Here is a 19,756-nt window from a genome sequence, read left to right on the forward strand (position 1 = left end):
ATCCGCCTTTGTATTTGTCAGGCTGTGGCAGAGCCTCTCAAGAGATAGCTATATCAGGCTCCTCTTGGCGTTCCCAACAGTGACTGGGTTTGGTGACTGCATGTGGGATGGGTCCCCATGTGTGGCAGTCTCTGGATAGCCTTCCTTCAGTCTCTGCTCCACACTTTGTCTCCGTATTTCATCCTGTAAGTATTTTGTTCCCCTTTCCAAGAAGTACTGAAGCATCCACATTGGTCTTACTTCTTCTTGAGCTTCATGTGGTCTATAATTGTATCTTGGGTATTCTGAGCTTTTGGGCTAATATCCAGTTATCAGTGAGTGCACACTCACTATGTGTTCCTTTGTGACTGGGTTACTTCACTCAGGTTGATATTTTCTAGTTCCATCCATTTGGCTAAGAATTTCATGAAGTCATTGTTTTTAGTAGATGAATAGTACTCCATTGTGTAGATGTACCACATTTTCTGTATCTATTCCTCTGTTGGAGGACATCTGGGTTCTCTCCAGCTTCTGACTATTATAAATGAGGCTGCTATGAACATAGTGGAGCACGTGTCTTGTTACAAGTTGGAGCATCCTATGGGTATATGCCCAGTAGTAGTATAGCTGGGACCCCAGGTAGTACTATGTCCAATTTTCTGAGGAACCTCCAGACTGATTTCCACAATGGTTGTACCAGCTTGCAATCCCACCAACAATGGAGGAGTGTTCCTCTTTCCTCCACATCCTCGCCAGCATCTGCTGTCACCTGAGTTTTTGATCTTAGCCATTCTCACTGGTGTGAGGTGAAATCTCAGGGTTGTTTTGATTTGCATTTCCCTGATGAAGGATGTTGAACATTTCTTTAGGTGCTTCTCAGCCATTCTATATTCCTCAGCTGAGAATTCTTCATTTAGCTCTGTACCCCATTTTTTAATAGGATTATTTGGCTCTCTGGAGTCTAACTTCCTGAGTTCTTTGTATATTTTGGATATTAGCCCTCTCTTGGATGTAGGATTGGTAAAGATCTTTTCCCAATCTGTTGGTTGCCGTTTTGTCCTGATGACAGTGTCCTTTGCCTTACAGAAGCTTTGCAGTTTTATGAGGTCCCATTTGTCAATTCTTGATCTCAGAGCATAAGCCATTGATGTTCTGTTCAGAAAATTTTCCCCAGTGCCCACGTGTTCAAGACTCTTCCCCACTTTCTCTTCTATTAATTTCAGTGTATCTGGTTTATGTGGAGGTCCTTGATCCACTTGGACTTAAGCTTTGTACAGGGCGATAAAAATGGATCAATTTATATTCTTCTACATGCTAACCGACAGTTAAAACAGCGCCATTTGTTGAAAATGCTGTCTTCTTTCCACTGGATGGTTTTAGCTCCTTTGTCAAAGATCAAGGGATCATAGGTGTGTTGGTTCATTTCTGGGTCTTCAATTCTATTCCACTGGTCTATCTGCCTGTTACTGAACCAATACCATACAATTTTATCACTATTGCTCTGTAATACTGCTTGAGGTCAAGGATGGTGATTCCCCCAGAAGTTCTTTTATTGTTGAGAATAGTATTTGCTATTCTGGGTTTTTTGTTATTCCAAATGATTTTGCAAATTGCTCTTTCTAACTCTATGAAGAATTGAGCTAGAATTTGATGAGGATTACACTGAATCTGTAGATTGCTTTCAGCAAGATGGCCATTTTTACTTATTAATCCTGCCAATCCATGAGCATGGAAGATCTTTCCATCTTCTGAGATCTTCGATTTCTTTCTTCAGAGACTTGAAGTTTTTATCATACAGATCTTTCACTTGCTTGGTTAATCACAAACAAGGTATTTTATATTATTTGTGGCTATTGAGAAGGGTGTTGTTACCTTAATTTCTTTCTCAGCCTGTTTATCCTTTGAGTAGAGCAAGGCTACTGATTTCTTTGAGTTAATATTCTGTCCAGCCACTCTGCTATCACTATTTTTAAAAGGCTAGAAAAGTCAAGAAAAGCAGTATACACCGGATCAAAAAGAAACTTCTGGAACCCTCTCTGTGTGGCTGCCACAGAGCACCATCATTTTGTGAAGTAAGCAGACTCAGGGGTGTGCACTAGATGTTCAAGTGCAGTCCTGTTGGACTACCCAACTCTGTGCTCTGGAGCAGGACTGCATCCCCTCTAGGAAGGAGTAGAGCCGAGGACATGGCTCAGTTGGTAACGTGCTCAGAAGACCTGAGTTTGGTCTTCAGAAGCTGTCTGAGTTAGCATTTTCATTGCTGTGATGAAGCATGATGACCAAAAGCAAGATGGGGAGGAAAGGGTTTATTTGTCTTACACTTCCACATCATAGTTATCACTGAAGGCAGTCAGGACAGGAACTCAAATAGGGAAGGAACCTGGAGGCAGGAACTGTTGCAGAGGCCAAGGAGAGGTGCTGCTTACTGGTTTGCTTTTTATAGTTTTACTCAGCCTACTTTCTTATAGACCCCAGGACCACCAGCTCAGGAATGGCCCCACCCATGGTAGGCTGGGCTCTTCCCCCATCAATCACTATTTAAGAAAATGTCCTATAGGTTTGCCTACAGCCCGATCTTATAAAAGCATTTTCTTAATTGAAATTCCCATCTCTCTGATGACTCTAGCTTAGGTCAAGTTGAAATAAAACTAGCCAGGGCAGAAGCCACATTTAAACATTTTGGACACACCCTATAATCTCAATGTTGGGGAAGTAGAAATAGGTAGATCTCTGGGGCTCATTAGTCTGCAAGCATCACCTCTCTGGGTTGATTTCTGGTCTTCACATGTATACATACACACATGAACTTGCACACATGTGTATAGTCATCTTCATACAAACAAACACACAGGAGTCCCTTTTTAAATTTTTCACAGAAAAACCAATACAACAGTCTAATTAACAGAAGGAAATTAGTTCATTATTCTATCTGAAGGATAACAGAAGGAAATGAGTTCATTATTCTATCTGAAGGACAGCCTCATGGAGCCTCTGTGTCTCAGGATGACTTAGAACCATCAAGGAGCTGACAGTCTAGACAAATGGGGAATACAATGATAGGGAAAATAATCATAATGCAAAGTTTAATCGTCTAAATATGTTGTCCATGGTACAAAGTAAAAAGTAGCTCAGAGGAATAATGAGAGCAACTATTTTTAAATGAGGAAATGTGTATATAGAATGTTTAAGGTTTGAGCTCTGAGCAGTTTTGAATGGCAGCTTAGAACCAAAGTCACGTGGTAACCTAAATACCTCCTCTATAGTTATGTAGCTTTTGACACTCGGGTTACCCACCAACAAACAGCTTTTGTTTTTCTTCAGTTCTTAGTTGAGATAATCAGGTGAATTCCAGGCATACTTTAAGACTTCCCCAGGACTGTATATGACAATGTAAAGTTAAGGAAAGTGTTAACCTGTCTTGGCCTTGACTGTCTTGGAATGGTTAGCTGTAGCTGGTGTTCGCTACTTTGTGGTTTCTGTCTTCTACCCTTCCCCATCCTTTTCCTACCCTTTCAACCCCTTAACACTAGATAGGAGAGAAAAAAGGATAGAGGAGAAAGGGGCAACATTTCTACTTCTGATGATTAGGGGCATAGTGTTCCTTGGGGGAAGTTTGACCTTCGCCCATCAGGTTATCGAATTCCTTCTTCTTTAAGCATGATTTCCTAACAAACCACAACTGACAGCAACCAATCAACTGCCCTGCCTCTTGAGGCCATAAGATTTATATACCCTCTAAAAAGTCACCAGAATTCCAAACATCACACAGTCCCAGAAACTGTCTGCCATTGGCAAAATCACACCCCTGCTAGAGCGAGAAGCAATCATGGTCAGCTGCTGTGGACAATCTGAAGCAGCCCATATCCCACACCTTGGATTAAAATGAAAACATTATAATATTTATTTCTGTGTTTTTTAAAGAAACCAAAATGCCACAACTGTCACTACATTTGGATGTCTACATCTTCCAAAGCAAACCACTGTGTAGCAGTAAACATGGCCATTCATAATTGCTTCTGCTATACTGAAGCACCAACAACTGTCTCTGGTCTGATGAAAAGGGACTCACATTTCTTCTTTTGTTATGGGCCCTGGACATGACTTAAGTGCTGTCATATAAGGGGAAGAAAAAGAGGGTGTTGGGATCTTGGAATAGAATATTCCTACTTAATATATTATATAACTTAGTATAATATGACCACAGCAAGAAAGCAAGGTACATGGTGAAAGATAGAACAGGTAAAATGAGATATCTGCCTTGAGATTCTAGTAGGTAATACTTTTCTACTACTGCTTACAGTGCACCTTTATGGCTGTTGATACCTTTCATTTGATAACAATGTGTTGTGAGTGGTTATAAATGCATTTCCTGACCTCGCATGATTATGTTCAGTTGGCCTAAGGGTACTACAGGAAAGTGAAGGCAGGTCCCCATTGAAAGAGCTGATCTAAGAAACCTATGCTGTCTCCCAGGTTATGAAAGAATGATCTCCAGGATCTGAATAACAGACATTTGCAATTGTGGTAAGAATGTCCTGAATGATGACGTTTCTGACAGTTTGACAGGTGAGGGGCAGGAACTGCTCGGTGTGGATGGGAGTTATCACGCTGGACATGTCGGGGGAATTTGGCCAGTATTTCCAAGATAGCAGGGCTGAGAGTCCAGAGCGGATCGGGAGAGTTCAGGAGCCTGAGCTGACCATCCTCAAACCCACTTGAGCTTCCCAACTTTACTCTCTGCAAGGTTAGCCGGCGAGACTCCCAATGATTTACTCTTTCTCTTCCCCTTTCCCTGTAATCATGACCACAGCTATAGAGTTTACAGCCAATTTAGGTCGGAGCCGTGACAGTTTAGGTCTCCCTCTATCGGCCTCTGTTTACCTCCTGGTTTTTCCCATCTTATCACTTTCTCCTCTCATCTACCAACCACAGAACGGAACAGAAGCCTTTGGTTGAATAATTCTGATTTATTGAAGGGTCTTAGAATTCTTTGGCTATTCTAAATTATAAATGAATTTAACCTTGTATTCCTCTAAAGAAAAACAAAATGAGGCATGAAGGTTTTGTTGTTTGTATGTGGCTTTTCACATATTCTTCTTAGTGGCAGGTCCCTTCCTGCTGACAAATGGAATGTTCCCATCTCTGACCTGGACACTGTTTGCACTAATGTGCGAGCACTCCAACAGGCCAGACTCTAAGGAGCCGTCAAATCCCCTTCTACCTGCTTACTCCCAGGCAGTCTGTTAGCCGGAGACTGCTCCTGTCTGATGTGAACTACCTACCCTGTCGTTACTCTTCAACAGACACAGTCACACTTGCTCAAGAGCAACTTTCAACCTCTATTCATGAAATGTTTCCCTAAAGGAAACAGGAAAGAGGATGTGCAGTTTTCCAGGTGTCCCCCATTCACTGTCATGGTCAGCAGCCACTTACCCCTTCACGTCTGTATTACAGTGATCGAACAGTATTTTAACGGACTCTCGCTGACCTTCGTAAGGACTTAGAAGCAGACGTGGTAGTGCGTGCCTGTAATCTCAGCATTCAGGAGCGAGAGGCATATGGACCTCTGCTGAGTTCAGCACTAGCCTGCTTTTACATAATGAGTTCCAGGCCCACATGGGTTAGAAAATAAAGATGAAATGAATTGAACCCATCTCCTTCTTCTGCTTTGTAATCCATGGAGAAGCTTTCAGCTCATAGGAAAATAATTCAAATCATTACAGCCTTCTACAGAGCCGCTTTAAATTCTCATCTGAATTCAGCACCCTTTCCACACCTTTTTCTAAAATGTTCTCCTTTCATCTTGTGTCTGATTAAATAGTAGACGTTTGGTGTAGTAAACATTGATTCCTTAATTCAGCAAATAGCAATTAAGAATCATATTTGTACACAGCACTGCTGCAGTGGGGCAGGGAACAGAAATGGGGGTGAGGGGATCTGGTTAAGGCAGTTAATGTGTACCAGAGAAGGTGTTTTGTACTGACTAACCAGAGGCACACCACTGACTCAGTGACATCTGAGCCGGCCCCTGAATGAAGTGTCAGAGTCCCACCCACATGGCGGGAACAGCACTCTGGGCTGTTAGCCATTACCGCTCTTTACATTGAGCAAGTCAGACAAGTTGACTAGTCACGAGCTAAGCCTGTCAGAACACAAAGGGGTTTAAAAGGACCCTTTAATCCTTGGACTACCCTGTTTCAGTGAGCCCTGGCTAGTTTTCCCTAACCAGGAAAACTGCAGCAACCCATCAACTAGATTTGATCAATGCGTACGTAGTATGACGTCTGCTGAATATCAGTGGTTTTAAGCAGAGTCAACTCAAATTCCCCTACCATTGAGCAAATGCCCAGAGAGAACTGTGAGCGAAATCATCTGTTCTGGGTCATGGGTTGCATGCGAGGGAGCAGTAGAGGAAGGGCACTTAAGCTGGCCCTTCCCGCTGTTGGCGTGTCAGAGTTCAAGGTGCTAAACCCTAACTGGGAGTAAAGATCACCGTGAACATGCAGAGTTTGCATGTGTTGAAAGGAAACTGTGAAAAATGGTTAATAGCCTTCTCACCCTCCTCTTTAACTGAGTAATGTTTTAGAATATATTGATTTGCCAAAAGTAGGGACGCCTACCAGAGAAGGACCATGGCAACCAGGTCGCCTATGAAAGTATTCTCGGTGTTTTGCCTTCCATTTAGCACAGTCTTTCTTGGGTGGATTTGTGGCTTCTAACTTGAAATATGTAACGTCTACATTATATGGGACTAGGTACAATTCAGCCAAGTCTCAGATGCAGAATGCCTACTGTCGCAGCATTTATCAAGTCTAACAGTCAGGGGCTGTTAAAGCACAGTTCCAGAACTTAGACAGTTCTTTTTAGAAATTATTTCCTTAGAAATGTTTTTGCCCTTGAAATACTGAATTGTCTAGTTATTTATAGGTCACAGCCATCACTTAGTATAATAGATTTCTTTTTCATGGGGAAATTAAGTGGTAGTTCCTTTGGCACCACAATTCAGATGTACAAATTAACTTGTGCAATCCTATATCTAACCAAAAAAAAAATGAGTCTAAAATAGACCATTTTGTCTTTAAGCCTAGAACCTAGCTCATTTCCACTTAAAAAGATCATTACTTAGAACTATAAAGCATAGACTGGGATGTTGGGGATTCTGCTTTCTCTTTTTGTTCCAGTGAAATAGGAAAAACTGTCATTTGATCATTTTTATATTGGTCATTGCTGCAGACAGGGCTGTGGCTGTGGAAAGAGAAGGACGCGTTGGTGAGTGTCAGCGTCAGGCCACACGTGCTGACTGCGTCATTTACCAGCAACAGGACAGTGAAGCGGAGACTGATTTCCTACACTGAGGGAAGGATCACGGGGAAAGCATAACTTCCTTTTAATAAAACTCACCCCGTAGGTATTTAAGTTTTTCCTGTGTTAGATGTCTGTGTGACATCAATAGAATCATGGGCAATAAAGAAGCTCCTGTTTTGGTTGCTATCAATAATAATGGCCTCCTTTTGCATATAATTGTATCTTTATATATTAGCTAATAAGAGTCTCATGATAACTCCACAAGCTAGCAGGATAGCTATGATCATTACTCATAGAAATGAGAAAGCTGAGGCCCTGCACAGTTATTACTGTGTTATTTGACTTAGAGTCAAGAGCGCTGCATATAGATTGAGATTTTCTGATTCAAAATCAACTGAAAATATGTGATGGTTGTCCTAATCTTCAGTGAAGACTTGTCCCCTGAATTCAGATCCCTCCTTCCCTCCCTCTCTCCTTCCCTCCCTCTCTCCCCTCCCTCTTCCCTCTCTTTTCTTCCTGTGATGTCCCAGGCTAAAGGCTGAGTCTCCTTGGGCTTACAATAACACTAGAGCCCTTCAGATGAATCTGGCTGTGCTGAGGTCTGTGTGACACACCCTGAGCTGTGTTGTCTCTGTCAGATTTACAAGTGGCTTGTGCACCGTCCTCCCAGAGACCACAGCACTGTGACTGTTGGACACGAGCGTGCACTCGCTCAGACCTCACATCTGTCCAGCTTACCACTCTCTGATCCTCTCACCAAGTCCGGCTACTATTCTACCTCCCAATTCCTTTTCTTCTCTCCCTATTTCAAGGCTGTGGTCCATTATTCTAGTCTTTCTCATGGTCCCCTAAGCTCATTTGGCCATCTCTATGCTGCACGAGTTAACACAATTCCAAGCCTCAACAAATGGAATCACGTAGCTTCCGCATGGTCTACACAAACAGATGGGAGCACGGCTACTTTCTAAATGCAGGCCCGTATACCCACGGGCAAATGTAGCTCTTACACCATTGACTGTAGCTGTTCATCCAGGGCCAGGCCTTGTGAATGTCCCATCCACAGTGCCACGTCAGCTGGTATTATCACGATACACACAGGTCTAGTGTGTGTAAGCATACTGTTGTGATGTGGGTACAGCGCCCTTGTCAAGTCTCTCTTGGCCATATTTCTGGCAGTGTTTCCTCCCCTGTGCACTGCTAAGAGAGTACGCCTTCTCCACTTGCAGGGCTTGTTTTCCCAGGAAATTTAGTCAGGTTCAAAAAAAAAAAAAAAAAAAAAACCTGAGATCTGCGCATTTCAAAAAAAAATGTTTTTTGATTGTCGTTTTAACTATGTGGCCTTTCCCTGTGTGTAAAGGGGCCAGAGCTCTCTTGCAGTGTCTTCACCCTCAATGGGAGCAGACCTTATTAAGAAACTGCCAGTTCAGGTTATTCCTTCTACGTAGGTGAGGTTATGAGACCCTGTCTCCAAAGGAATCATGGGAAAGGGAAGGGAGTGGAGGTGCAGGATGAGGGGAGGGGAGGGAAGGAGAGGAGAGGAGAGGAGAGGAGAGGAGAGGAGGAGAGTAGAGTAGAGTCCTGGCAGTCCTGCTGCAGCCTGCAAATTCTAGCAGGCTCTTTTTTCACTTGTACAGAGGAGCAATTCCCTCAGTTCTCAAAGTGCCAGCCAGCCAGCATGCCGAGGCCTCATGGCTGTGTGCCAGCTACCTGGAGCGTTCTCCCCTCCTGAGCCTGTGCTGCTGCAGCCTCTTGACCCTGCTGATCTTTTCTCACTGGCTTGCAGTCCCCCTCTGTCCTGGAGCTTCGTCTGTCTGTCTGTCTGTCTGTGAGAGTTACTCCCTCACACCATCCTGTAGTTTCCACCATTGCTGTTAGGTGTTTATATATCCCTGAGGGGAGGGTGTGTGCGCTTTAGAGAGTTTTCGTTTTGTGAGTGGTTAGTTTGTTTAGATTTGAGACAGGGTCTCCTATAGGTTGACTTCAAACTCCCTATACAGCCATGCATGACCTTGAACTCCTGTTTCTCTTGTCTCTGCCTCTCCAGTGATGGGATCACGGCTGTGCGCCAGCTCACCCAGACCCTATTCATGCAGTGCTGGGGCTCAGAACCAGGGTTTGGTGCACGCTAAGCCTACAGTCTCCTGGCTGAGCTACACCCCCATCCTTATCTTTATAGCCATGAGATCAAGCTCCATGTTTATGTGTTGATCATTATATATTGAACACCAGAGCAAAATTATGAACACATAATAATCAATAACTATTTAATAAATTAGAACTTGGGCCAAACATAGCAAAGAGAATCTGTGGCAGTGAATAGAATGGGAAAACAAAGGAAATCATTTTGTGTGGAAACGTGATGGGTCGATTTCAGGTATGTTGAGTTTTAGCTGACAGCCAGGATTCTAAGTTCAGTACATTCAAGACTCACTTTAGCAAGATACTCATGTAGCTTTTGGAGTCCTCACCATGAAGTTTTTGATTGGAAACAGCCTCTGGTGGGAAGAATGTTATTGGAGGCTCACAGTCAAACACTTCCAAGCAGAGACAGCTGCGGGTGCTTAGAATTGTCAACGACAGGTTAAAAACTACAAAAGGGAAAAGAAGTATCCTGTACTTAAAAGTACGTTTCGGTTTTGTAACAAGTATTTCCTTATTTGTAACAATAATGATTGTTTCAAAACATTTATATTTTGTTAAGATTATTTCGAAATCATTATTGTGAATAGATAAAAGCATTACTGTTGGCAAAAAGAGTACATCACAGTCAAATATTCTTATGAATACCAGAAGAGCTCTGTTTATATGAAGGAGGATATTTGCATTCTTCTCTTTATATTAGACAGTTATTATGTTTTTATTACTGAGATATCACAGAGAGATTAATTAGTAGTCTCCACTTCTGTTTACAAATGATAAGTGCATGAAAAATAAGAAATTTTGATCTTCTTTTTTAAAAAAAGGCATTTTTGTTTTTTAGGGCATAGAAATGATCGTTTTTATTTTTAGCTTTGTTGTTTGACAGTTTCATTCACGTATAAAATGAATTCTGCTTTCTCCCTCTTCCCCACTGTCTTGTTTCTCTCTTATCCTTATCCATAACCCCCTCCCTATTGCCTACTTGTCCCCTTCTGATAATCATGACTTTTGGGGTGGTTTTGTGACCCATTTTGTTTAACTAGGGCCATTTGTACGGCCACGGAATTGAAATTATCCACAGGAACCATATAAGGTCATCAGCAGGTATACATAAAAAGGCAGTGACCCCACCACCACCACCGCTGTACCCTACCCCACCCCCTAGTCCCCCACACCCTGCCCATCTATCTTAGAAAATAGCTCAACAATGAATGGTAGGGTTCCCCGAGGCTGCCGCCATCTAACTGGAGGGAGCATTCTCACTCAGACTCAGCGCAAGTATCCGCAGCCGCCATGAGTGTTCCATGCTGCTGTTCCTGTTGTTGCTGCTGCAATAGCAATGTCTTCCCCCAAAACAACTTTTTGGAGCTCTTTTTATTTATGGTTTATTTCATCCATGTCGTTACATTCTTCCCACACTTCCCTTCTTGGCGTTGGGAAGAATGAAAGTCATCGAGCATTTGTTCTTAAGGTCATTTACATTCCCAAACCGTAGGCTGCCTGAGGCGTGTAACCCGTTTCTCAATGTCTTAATGTACCGTATACCTATCAAAAGAGCTTTGATAACCAGTATCACCAGAGCTTTATAGGAAAACACAGTTAAAATCTTTAGCTATCCCCAGTGATGGAACAGAAGTGGTAGAAACCATCGCATTCTAGAGATGCAGTGTAAAATTGGGAAGTAAGAAAATGTGGCAGCCCGGTCCGCCGACATTCCCCCTTCCTCCCGGTCAGAAGACTGAGGCAGGAGGAGCTCAAGTTTAAGGCCAGCCTTGGCTACACAATTAGTCCATGTCCAACCCATGCAATCTAGTGAGACTCACTAGAGACAAGAGAGGGAGGGTGGGTGGGGAGAGGGTGCTCTGTCCTGTTCTGATGAGAACAGAAATCCTGTACCAAGTGTGCCCCTATGTTGCCTGCTTACTTCATTCCATATCTCCTTTTAGCTCACTGTTCTCAATCCCATTACAGAAATGGAAGCTAAGTTTAGCAAATTGTTTGGCCTTTTATGTTTAGTGCACAAAATTCTTAATTAACAAAGTAAAATGCCACCATCCATTGTAAATCACTTTGCTAAACTTTCAAACTTAATAAGGAATCTTGTCTTGTCCAAAAACTCCTCTCCAACCCCTGCTGATCTGGCACTCATGCCCAATTCCCTGCGGAGCTGAGGGAAGAATGCAAAAGGAGCCAATTAAAGAAACTTTGAGCCAGAATAGACAAGCAGGGGCCATCTTGTCCATCCTCCTGCCTCCAGGCAAAAACCAGCCACTGCAAACACAAATTTCGGCGTGAATCCTGCTGACAAAAACGCTCACCACATGTAAATGATAAGTCATAGTCCAGTTATTGCAACTAAAGCAGATTGTTAACTGTTCAAGACTCTATTTACTGCCTTGTAAAGATGCTGAGCACCAGACCTCCTCTGAATTGTCTTAATTCCCCCTTTCGAGAAAATAATTTTGTGCAAGAAATGCACTCCAGTAATTGTCAACATGAGGGAGGTTTGTGTCCAGAAAATAAAGTTATCTTCATCATCTTATTAAATGTATTTTTGGTCTCCTTTCACTCTAGGCTTACCTTACGGGTGGGAGGAAGCTTACACAGCAGATGGAATCAAGTACTTCATCAAGTAAGTACAAGCGCCTCAACCAAGTAAGCAATTTTGCTCACATCTGGAGAGAACCTGGAAGTTGCAGAATAATCAGCAAAACCAAGAAACCCTCTTGGAGGTTACAAAAATTAGAAACAAGAAATGAAGCCTCGCCATCTTCATTGCATGTGATTTAAATGCTGATATCAGATGTCACTGGAGGGGGTGTGAAACCCTAGTAACAACTTCTAGGGAAATAACCAAAAAGCTAGAACAGAATTAATTGTGATCTGAACTTGAATGTCGCCGGAATTCACTGGCAGGATATATCATTGCCAGTTTTGAAAAATTAATATCTAATTAAAAAATCCATTTGCCACGTCCTAAAACAGAACTGATGGCAATCATTCCCTTTAAATGCTGTACAGAATACACTGACCATTCATTCTATAAGCAATGTCTGGTCATTTCTGTTTGCCTGAACTATTCCTGGACGATGTAATGTGTAGACTTCATGCCCGAGAGCTTGGAACTTATGTGGCCATAAGAAATGGCAGACAGTAAGTAACCAAGATAAAAATAGGACACTGTGGACAGTCCCGACCCTGGTGTGTTAACAGCAACCTTTAGGATATGTGTACCATCCTAGCATTTACCATAATTTGTAGAGGAAGAAAATCAGAGGCTTGAGTTGCTGCCAGGAAGTCCCTAGGCGCTGTTACAGAATCAGAAGCCAAGCCTCTGACCCAACAACCTTTCCTCTCCTGGTTGCACTGGTTCTCAACCGTCCTGATGCTGTGACCCTTTAATACAGTTCCTCATGTTGCTACCTCATAACTGTCATTTTGCTAGTGTCGTGAACCGGAATGTAAATATCTGATATGCAGGATATCTGATGTTTGAAGCCTAAAGGGTCTTGGCCCACAGATTGAAGACCTCTAGACTAGATTTTCATTCATAGAGACCTGGAAGTCTGAGCAGGAAAAGATTCTCTTGTGCTGGTCTGGACAGTTTTTCTCTGAGTACAGTGAGCTGTCACATTTCCACCATGCTCTGAATAAGTCCTTTCATGTCACAACTGGTGTTATGAAGAGTTGCATGGAGAGATCCATCTCCTCCCTTGGATTCCTAGAAAATCTCCTTCTGGCAAATGTGGCAAATGCTGCATCAGAAATACTCTTGCTGTCCTTTCAAATGTCTACATACTTTCCAAGAGATATGTAGATTTTGCTTTCCCAAACCCTGTGCCTCTACACAGGTTCCTATACCTCACTTAACTCCAGTGTGTCTTCGAACGAGGAGAGCCCTGTTACCACTGTAGAGCTGCTGATGTTAAGTACTCACCATGTACCCTGAACTTAGGAAAGACCAATAACTACTTATCATTAGGTTCCATTGTGGGAAGATATCATGTAAAGAAAGTCCAAAGTCTGCAGATCATCACCGTACAGAGATCGAGAATTCAAAACTTCCTATTTGCAAAGATGTGAGGAAGAATCCTAGAGATGCCTTACAGTTTTCATGGCTTTCTTTTTTTCCTGTTCTGCTGGTGGGTGATAAACGGAGATGCAGTTTATAGCATGAAGTCGAGAGAAGTCTTGGAATCCCATGTGTAGATCACACTCAACAACCAACTGCTCACTTCCAGAAACATTCCCCTTCTGGAAACAAACCTACTTGCTGATACACTGCAGTGATCATGTCTGGTTGCTGGGCGAGTTCATGCCCTCTGCTGTAGATGGCAGAAAGGGAAACACCATATTCTAATGTGTATCCAGCCGCAGCTGACGCTCACTGGCCAGGAGCACACTAAGTCTATTTTTCCATTCGTTGTATCATTTAATCCTCTTACTAATGTGGAAACTAATACAGCAAGGTTTCATCATGTCATCCTGAGGTCACGTTGATGACGAGCTGCATCTCACCCTCAGCCCTGCCTCCTGAAAAGTCCCCCAAGAAAAGCCATGGTTGAAGAAGGAAAACCAGCATTCACTAGTAGCTGAGATTCTGCATTCAAATGCCTTGGGAAATGCCCATGTCCGTACCCCGTAGAGTCCACTTACCTAAGATGAGAAGTCTGTCAGTATGTCCTACCTCACAGCTGAATAGCAGGGTCTGATTAGTGCTCTGGGAAAAGACCTCTGAGGACATAGGGAAAAACAGAACCAGATATGGCCAGCCAGAGAAATAATTTGTTCGACCTTCTGGTCCCCAACTGGATGAGCCACAGGCCCTTAGGAAGTAGAACGGCTTTTAGGCTGGACTTTACTACGATAATGAGTGGGGAATAAGGAGAGGAACCAAAGGAGAAAGCTAGCAAGCTCTGGCCACTCCAAGGTCTGACTCAGTTCCTATGGAAGGAATCGAAAGAGTGGACATTTCCCCAACCTCTTCATCTCTACTCAGAAAGCATAATCTAAAGTCTCTTCTGGAAATTATCAGTTCCTTTCATTGACTTTATTCATGATGTGGGAGGAATGCAAAAGAGAGAGAAGACAGACTTTTATTTCCAAAGGGCATGGGGTGGGAATCACTGTCACACCACTGCAGCAGAGACTGTCAAAGAGGCTAGACTAAACTCAGCAAGGTCACCCCTAATCAAACCGCAGAGCCAAGATAGACAGAGAGAGAGAGAGAGAGAGAGAGAGAGAGAGAGAGAGAGAGAGAGAGAGAGAGAGGCACAGGCGCCACATCCCTCTGCCATCCTGATTTTAAGGTCATCTGTTGGCACAGGCCAAAAGGACACTTTAAACAGATGTTGTAGAATGTTATACTTTTCCCATTTTAAAATAGCAGAACTTGCTTCTAAGAACAAGAAGTTATCTTCTCTAGATTAGAAAGTCAAAGGGTCAAAATAAGAAAGTCTAACACTAGTCTAGCCTCTGCCTCTTGAAGAGTGGAATGATTGCCATGAGTTAGATCTTTCTTTTTGTGAGCTTAGCCCTGTTCAAGCAGCAAGCGCCTGGATTCCAGTCTTCCCGTTGTACATGTGTTATTTTTTCATACATGTTATGTTCCTAGCTTCTTGTAGGAGCCCATTGGATGAAATTGTTATGAGCACCCATCCTTAGGCACATGCAGCGGATTTTGTAGGAGTTGTTAAGCTCCTCACTATAGCAGACTCAGTTGCATCTCTAGCTGACCTGGATCTGTCCATCCCTCTCTTCACCCATTCTTTTGTTTCTGAACAGAAGCCGCCCCTTTCCCAGGGGATCTTTGTTTGATGAGGATTGTAACACCAGAGAGGCATCAATGATTTAAATTGCTCATCAATAGATTTGAACTGTGGGTCTGCGGGGGTGCTTATGTGAGTCAAGGACATCCTTCTGGTGCAGGTAGCCCCAGTTGTGTAAGGCCTTCTGGTTTGGGGAAGTAGAGACTGACCTTTGGACCTGGAGAAGCCTGAGTTGCCATGCCAGTATCTCTCAGAATAGCTCCATAACATGTGTGTGCTTTAATTTCCACATAATAATGACCTTGTCCCCCACAAAACACTTTGAATAAAACTTAGCCTCTTTTACCTGCCTTCACCATTTTGGTGAGGTTTTCTGCATGGTCCTTAGCCACATTCAGTGATGTTCCCAGATGAGCAAAGCATACACAAGCCTACTGATAACATTTTCAGAAATATTGTTTTTGGTTCCTTTTCATTCTTATTCCACCCCAGCCAAAGTTTTGGTCCTGGGCAGCCTTTTGAGGGAGGAGTGGCTCATTTATAGGAAGCTACTTTTCAGGCAAGAAATAGCTTCACTTAAAAAGAAAGACTAAAATTACTCTCCCAAGACTCTGGAGGAGACGATGGTCTGCGTGCATATGATCTCCTGACATAAATTTGCACCTGTCACTGTCATCCCAGAGATGGAACTGTTACATCTGACGGAAGCCAAGCCTCAGGCAAGGGTATCCTATGAGAGCCACCTTGAGAATGCCCAGGCATTTATGGTCCTTGCAGAGTATTTCTGTCCATCCCCATGACCATAACACCTCCATTGAATACTATGTCATCTACTTAAGTGCTGACAAAGAGAAGTTTGTCTCCCACCCATGCAAACATCACCAGAGCTGGTGTTTCATAGAACAGACATGTGCTTCTTTGCATATGCACATGTGCATGTAGGCACACTCACTTGCCATAAATAAATATGTAAATCTACACACACATATTTGTGTAGAAAACAGCACTGCATTCTGGGAAAGATTTTCCTATTTTCTCATAAGAAAGTTCTAGCATCCTTAACCTTAATAGTAAAAATAGCCAACACCCTAAGCATGCTGACAGATAATTAGGTGGACAGCTGGTCATTTTTCCACCTAAGTTCCTTTTTGTCTACTTGGTGTTTATTTTATTTTATCGTGTAAAATAGGGTGGGACTCTTGAATGCCACAGTGGGGTTACCCCCTTCTTACTGTTTGAGGCAGCTGATGTTATTCCTGCGACTGTGTTTAGCGAACTTCCAGATTCTCCTGTCCCTTCCTCCCCTCGCACCCCACAATTCTGGGGTTACAGTGCGAGCCACTGCACCTGGTTCCTATCCATGGGTTCCAGGGGTTGAATTCAGACTACGGTGCTTGTCCTCAGGCTCTTTGAGCTGAACTTTATCCAGTGAATCATCTCCCAGCCTCTACCCAGCTTCTTTTCATCCTCTGAAGTCACATACTATGATGTTTATTGACATTTTTGGTTATGATTCTACTTTAGAATTACATATACTTTTGGTACGTGTTATATAATATGATGAAATTACCATGAGTTCTGCTTGTAAAACCAAATCGGTCATAAATTGGACACAGCTACCAATTGATTTCCTTATACTTGTTTAACTGTATATTGGAGGATTTGGATTCACTGTGATTAATGACCGTTAATTCTCCATTTCTGCATTTTAAATTTTCCTCAAAATTTGAAGCTTAAAATAATGTATATTTATTTTCTAAACCAGTTTCAGATTCCCACAGGACAAGAGCAACATTCCGCACTATTCTGGCACTCTGGCCCTCCTCGCCTTGTTCTCCCTCTGCTCCACCTCTCTCTTTTTCTCTCTGACCTCTCATGGAGTTGTCAAACCATCTGTTAAAAGGGCTGAGAAGTGAAGCATGGCTTAGCAGGCTCCCTAGAGCGCTTGCACCAAACACACTCACTGCTACTGGCAGGATGCTCCAGTCCTCGCCATGTCTCAGGCATAGGGATATAAGGATATTTTCAACGTAACAATGCTTTCCCCCACAGCAAGGGATGGGAGACTCCCAGACAGATGTCTCCCAGACAGATGTGTGTCCTCTATAACCTGCCTCAGAAGTGTGTGTTCTGCCATCATATAAGTCACAGGTCACAAGGATCAACCTGGTACATGTGTGAGGCAATGACCCAGGAGTATGGATTCCAGAAGTCAGGGATCACTGGTAGAGAATGCTAACCAAAGGGCACATAAAAATATGCTATATGTTCATCTAATATCTGTACATAAGTAATATAGAAATCTTAATATTAGATACTTGCTTTCAATACCAAATTATACTCCTGGCAGTATATTTACCCACTGAGCAGTCTTGCTGGCCTTTATAGAATTTAAAAGAATAGAAAATACAAAATGAATAATTGGAAGTCCTGGAGTCTTAGACCCTAACTGTCATTTACAAACAGATGCTACCTGAAGTGACAGTAATACAAGCAGAACTCAAGGTGATGGTGGGGGAGGGAGAGGGGAAGTGGGGTTCTGGTTGGAAATACAAACCTACTCATGTCTGCTTGGTAAATCCATGGCAAATTATTACAGCTTCGCTTGAGTGGACATTGTCAAGAGCTCCCCCACCCCAAGACCTCGTGAGTTGATCTGCTCCCTTTCCCGTGAGTCAGGTAGCTGCCACCGACAGACTAGTGTAACCTGTGGCTCATTTGAGGAGAGGTCAGGACAGGTTTTATGCCCCTGACTCGGTGTTTGGTGAGAATGTTTGAGGCTCCTCAGGGACTCCTGCATGTATAAGAGTGAAAACTTACAGGAAGAGCCCATAGGGACATAAAGGGAATGTAGGTCTTCTCACGTGGCTCTCCAAATCACTTCTGATGAGGAAGAGGTGGGGTCTGCAATGAGTCTGCACAGGTAGGGAGTTCTTCCGCCGAAGATGAGCTGTCTGGCAGTGCATCTTAACCCCAAGCCGAGGGTCAGGGCCGAACTCTCTGTGCTACCTGCTTAGAAGTAGTCGTTACCTGCCACAGAGCAGGGCATGTTTGGGGACTAAAGTTCAAATGAATGAATACTGTTGGCAAGTTGGAGAAGCCATTGAAGGGAGTAAAAGGGCGTCTGATGGGTTTTCAAGTTGATGCCGCCACATTCGAGGGTGAGCTGGTGGGTCATTTCAATGCCTCTGTGATTCTGATTCCTACCTGAAAACATGGAGAGTTTGAGAACTGGGTGCACTCTGGATTGTGAAGCTCCTAGCAAAGTCCCTGGCACCGGGTGAGCGCTGAGCAGGCGTCTGTTTCCAGGGCCTTCTTCACTCTGCCGCCGTTTGCCAGTGAGTTTTAAATAACAACATTTGTGCAGCTGCAAATAGAAACTGGTAGCCAAAACCTACATCCATACAACTCTCTGGCCAGTCGGTGGCCCTGTGCTGGGAGCAGAAAGGCTGCATTGACCACAAGCCCGAGACGGCTTGCCCGAGAGCGTCTATAAATATCTACAAAGAGGTGTAGGAATACCGAGTGCTGGAGAAGAAATTGTCATTTAAGTGAAAGGCCAGCCAGCTGGCTCGGGATCTTCAGGATGGCAAACCCCCTGAGATGAATAAAGTGTCTAGCTCTAGACTCCGCGCACGAAACCCTGTGCCCACTTAGCCAAAGACAGGTACAGCTTTGCCTGAAGCATGGTTTCCAGTGTCACATTGGAGTATTAAAAACCCATTCCCTGACAGCACATGACTTTTATTTTTATAGATATTTTTAGCAAGTACCGATTTTTTTTTTCATCAAACCTTGCTCTGCTAGCTTTGGTCGCTGTATTAGTCTGCTAGTGCTACTGTAAGGAAATGCCACAGACTCGGAGCTTAAAGAGCAGAAATCTTTCTCACAGCCCTGAGTGCCAACGTCTGAACATTAAATTCTAAAGTGTCAGCAGGACTGGCTTCTGATGAGGCCGCTGCTACCCCTCTCACCTGGCCCTTTCACAAGCCCCTCTGCCCTCCCTGTGTCTGTGTCTGTGTGTGTGTGTGTGTGTGTCTGTGTATGTGTGTGTCTGTGTGTTTGTGTGTCTGTGTGTGTGTATGTGTGTGTGTGTGTGTGTGTGTGTGTGTGTGTGTGTGTATGTGTGTATGTGTGTGTGTGTCTATGTGTGTGTCTGTGTGTGTGTGTGTGTGTGTGTGTGTGTGTGTGTGTACATGTGTGTGTGTGTGTGTGTGTGTCTATGTGTATATCTGTTTGTGTGTGTGTCTGTATGTGTTTGTGTGTGTGTGTGTGTGTGTGTGTGTGTGTGTGTGTGTGTGTTGAAAGGGGGGGTGAGGAGAATGCTCTGTTGTTTCTTCTTATCACAAGGACACAGAGGTCCCTTCAGGCCAGTATGACCGATCTAATCCTTATCAGTTTGCCCTGCACACAGTCTCCAAAAGCAGGGCTTTCGGTAAGTTTTACTAGAGCATGGCACTGTCCCTAAGTCACTTTTCCTTAACTTTCTCCTTTGCTTCACAGGTTCTCCTGACAGCAGGCAAGCATTCTACACAGAATTACATCCCCAGCTCCTTTTACCTTTC

At 43.4% G+C, this 19,756-nt stretch overlaps 1 protein-coding gene across 1 annotated transcript in view; it reads left to right on the top strand.

Moving 5' to 3' along the window:
* Window positions 1-19,756, top strand: part of Stxbp4 (syntaxin binding protein 4) — a 127,349-nt gene that overhangs the window by 97,069 nt on the left and 10,524 nt on the right. Inside the window, exon 15 of the mRNA XM_032914218.1 lies at window positions 11,998-12,055. Coding sequence (XP_032770109.1) covers window positions 11,998-12,055 — 58 coding nt within the window. The remainder of the gene's footprint in view (window positions 1-11,997; window positions 12,056-19,756) is intronic.

The sequence above is a fragment of the Rattus rattus genome, chromosome 9, assembly GCF_011064425.1.
Source record: "Rattus rattus isolate New Zealand chromosome 9, Rrattus_CSIRO_v1, whole genome shotgun sequence".
NCBI lineage: Eukaryota > Metazoa > Chordata > Mammalia > Rodentia > Muridae > Rattus > Rattus rattus.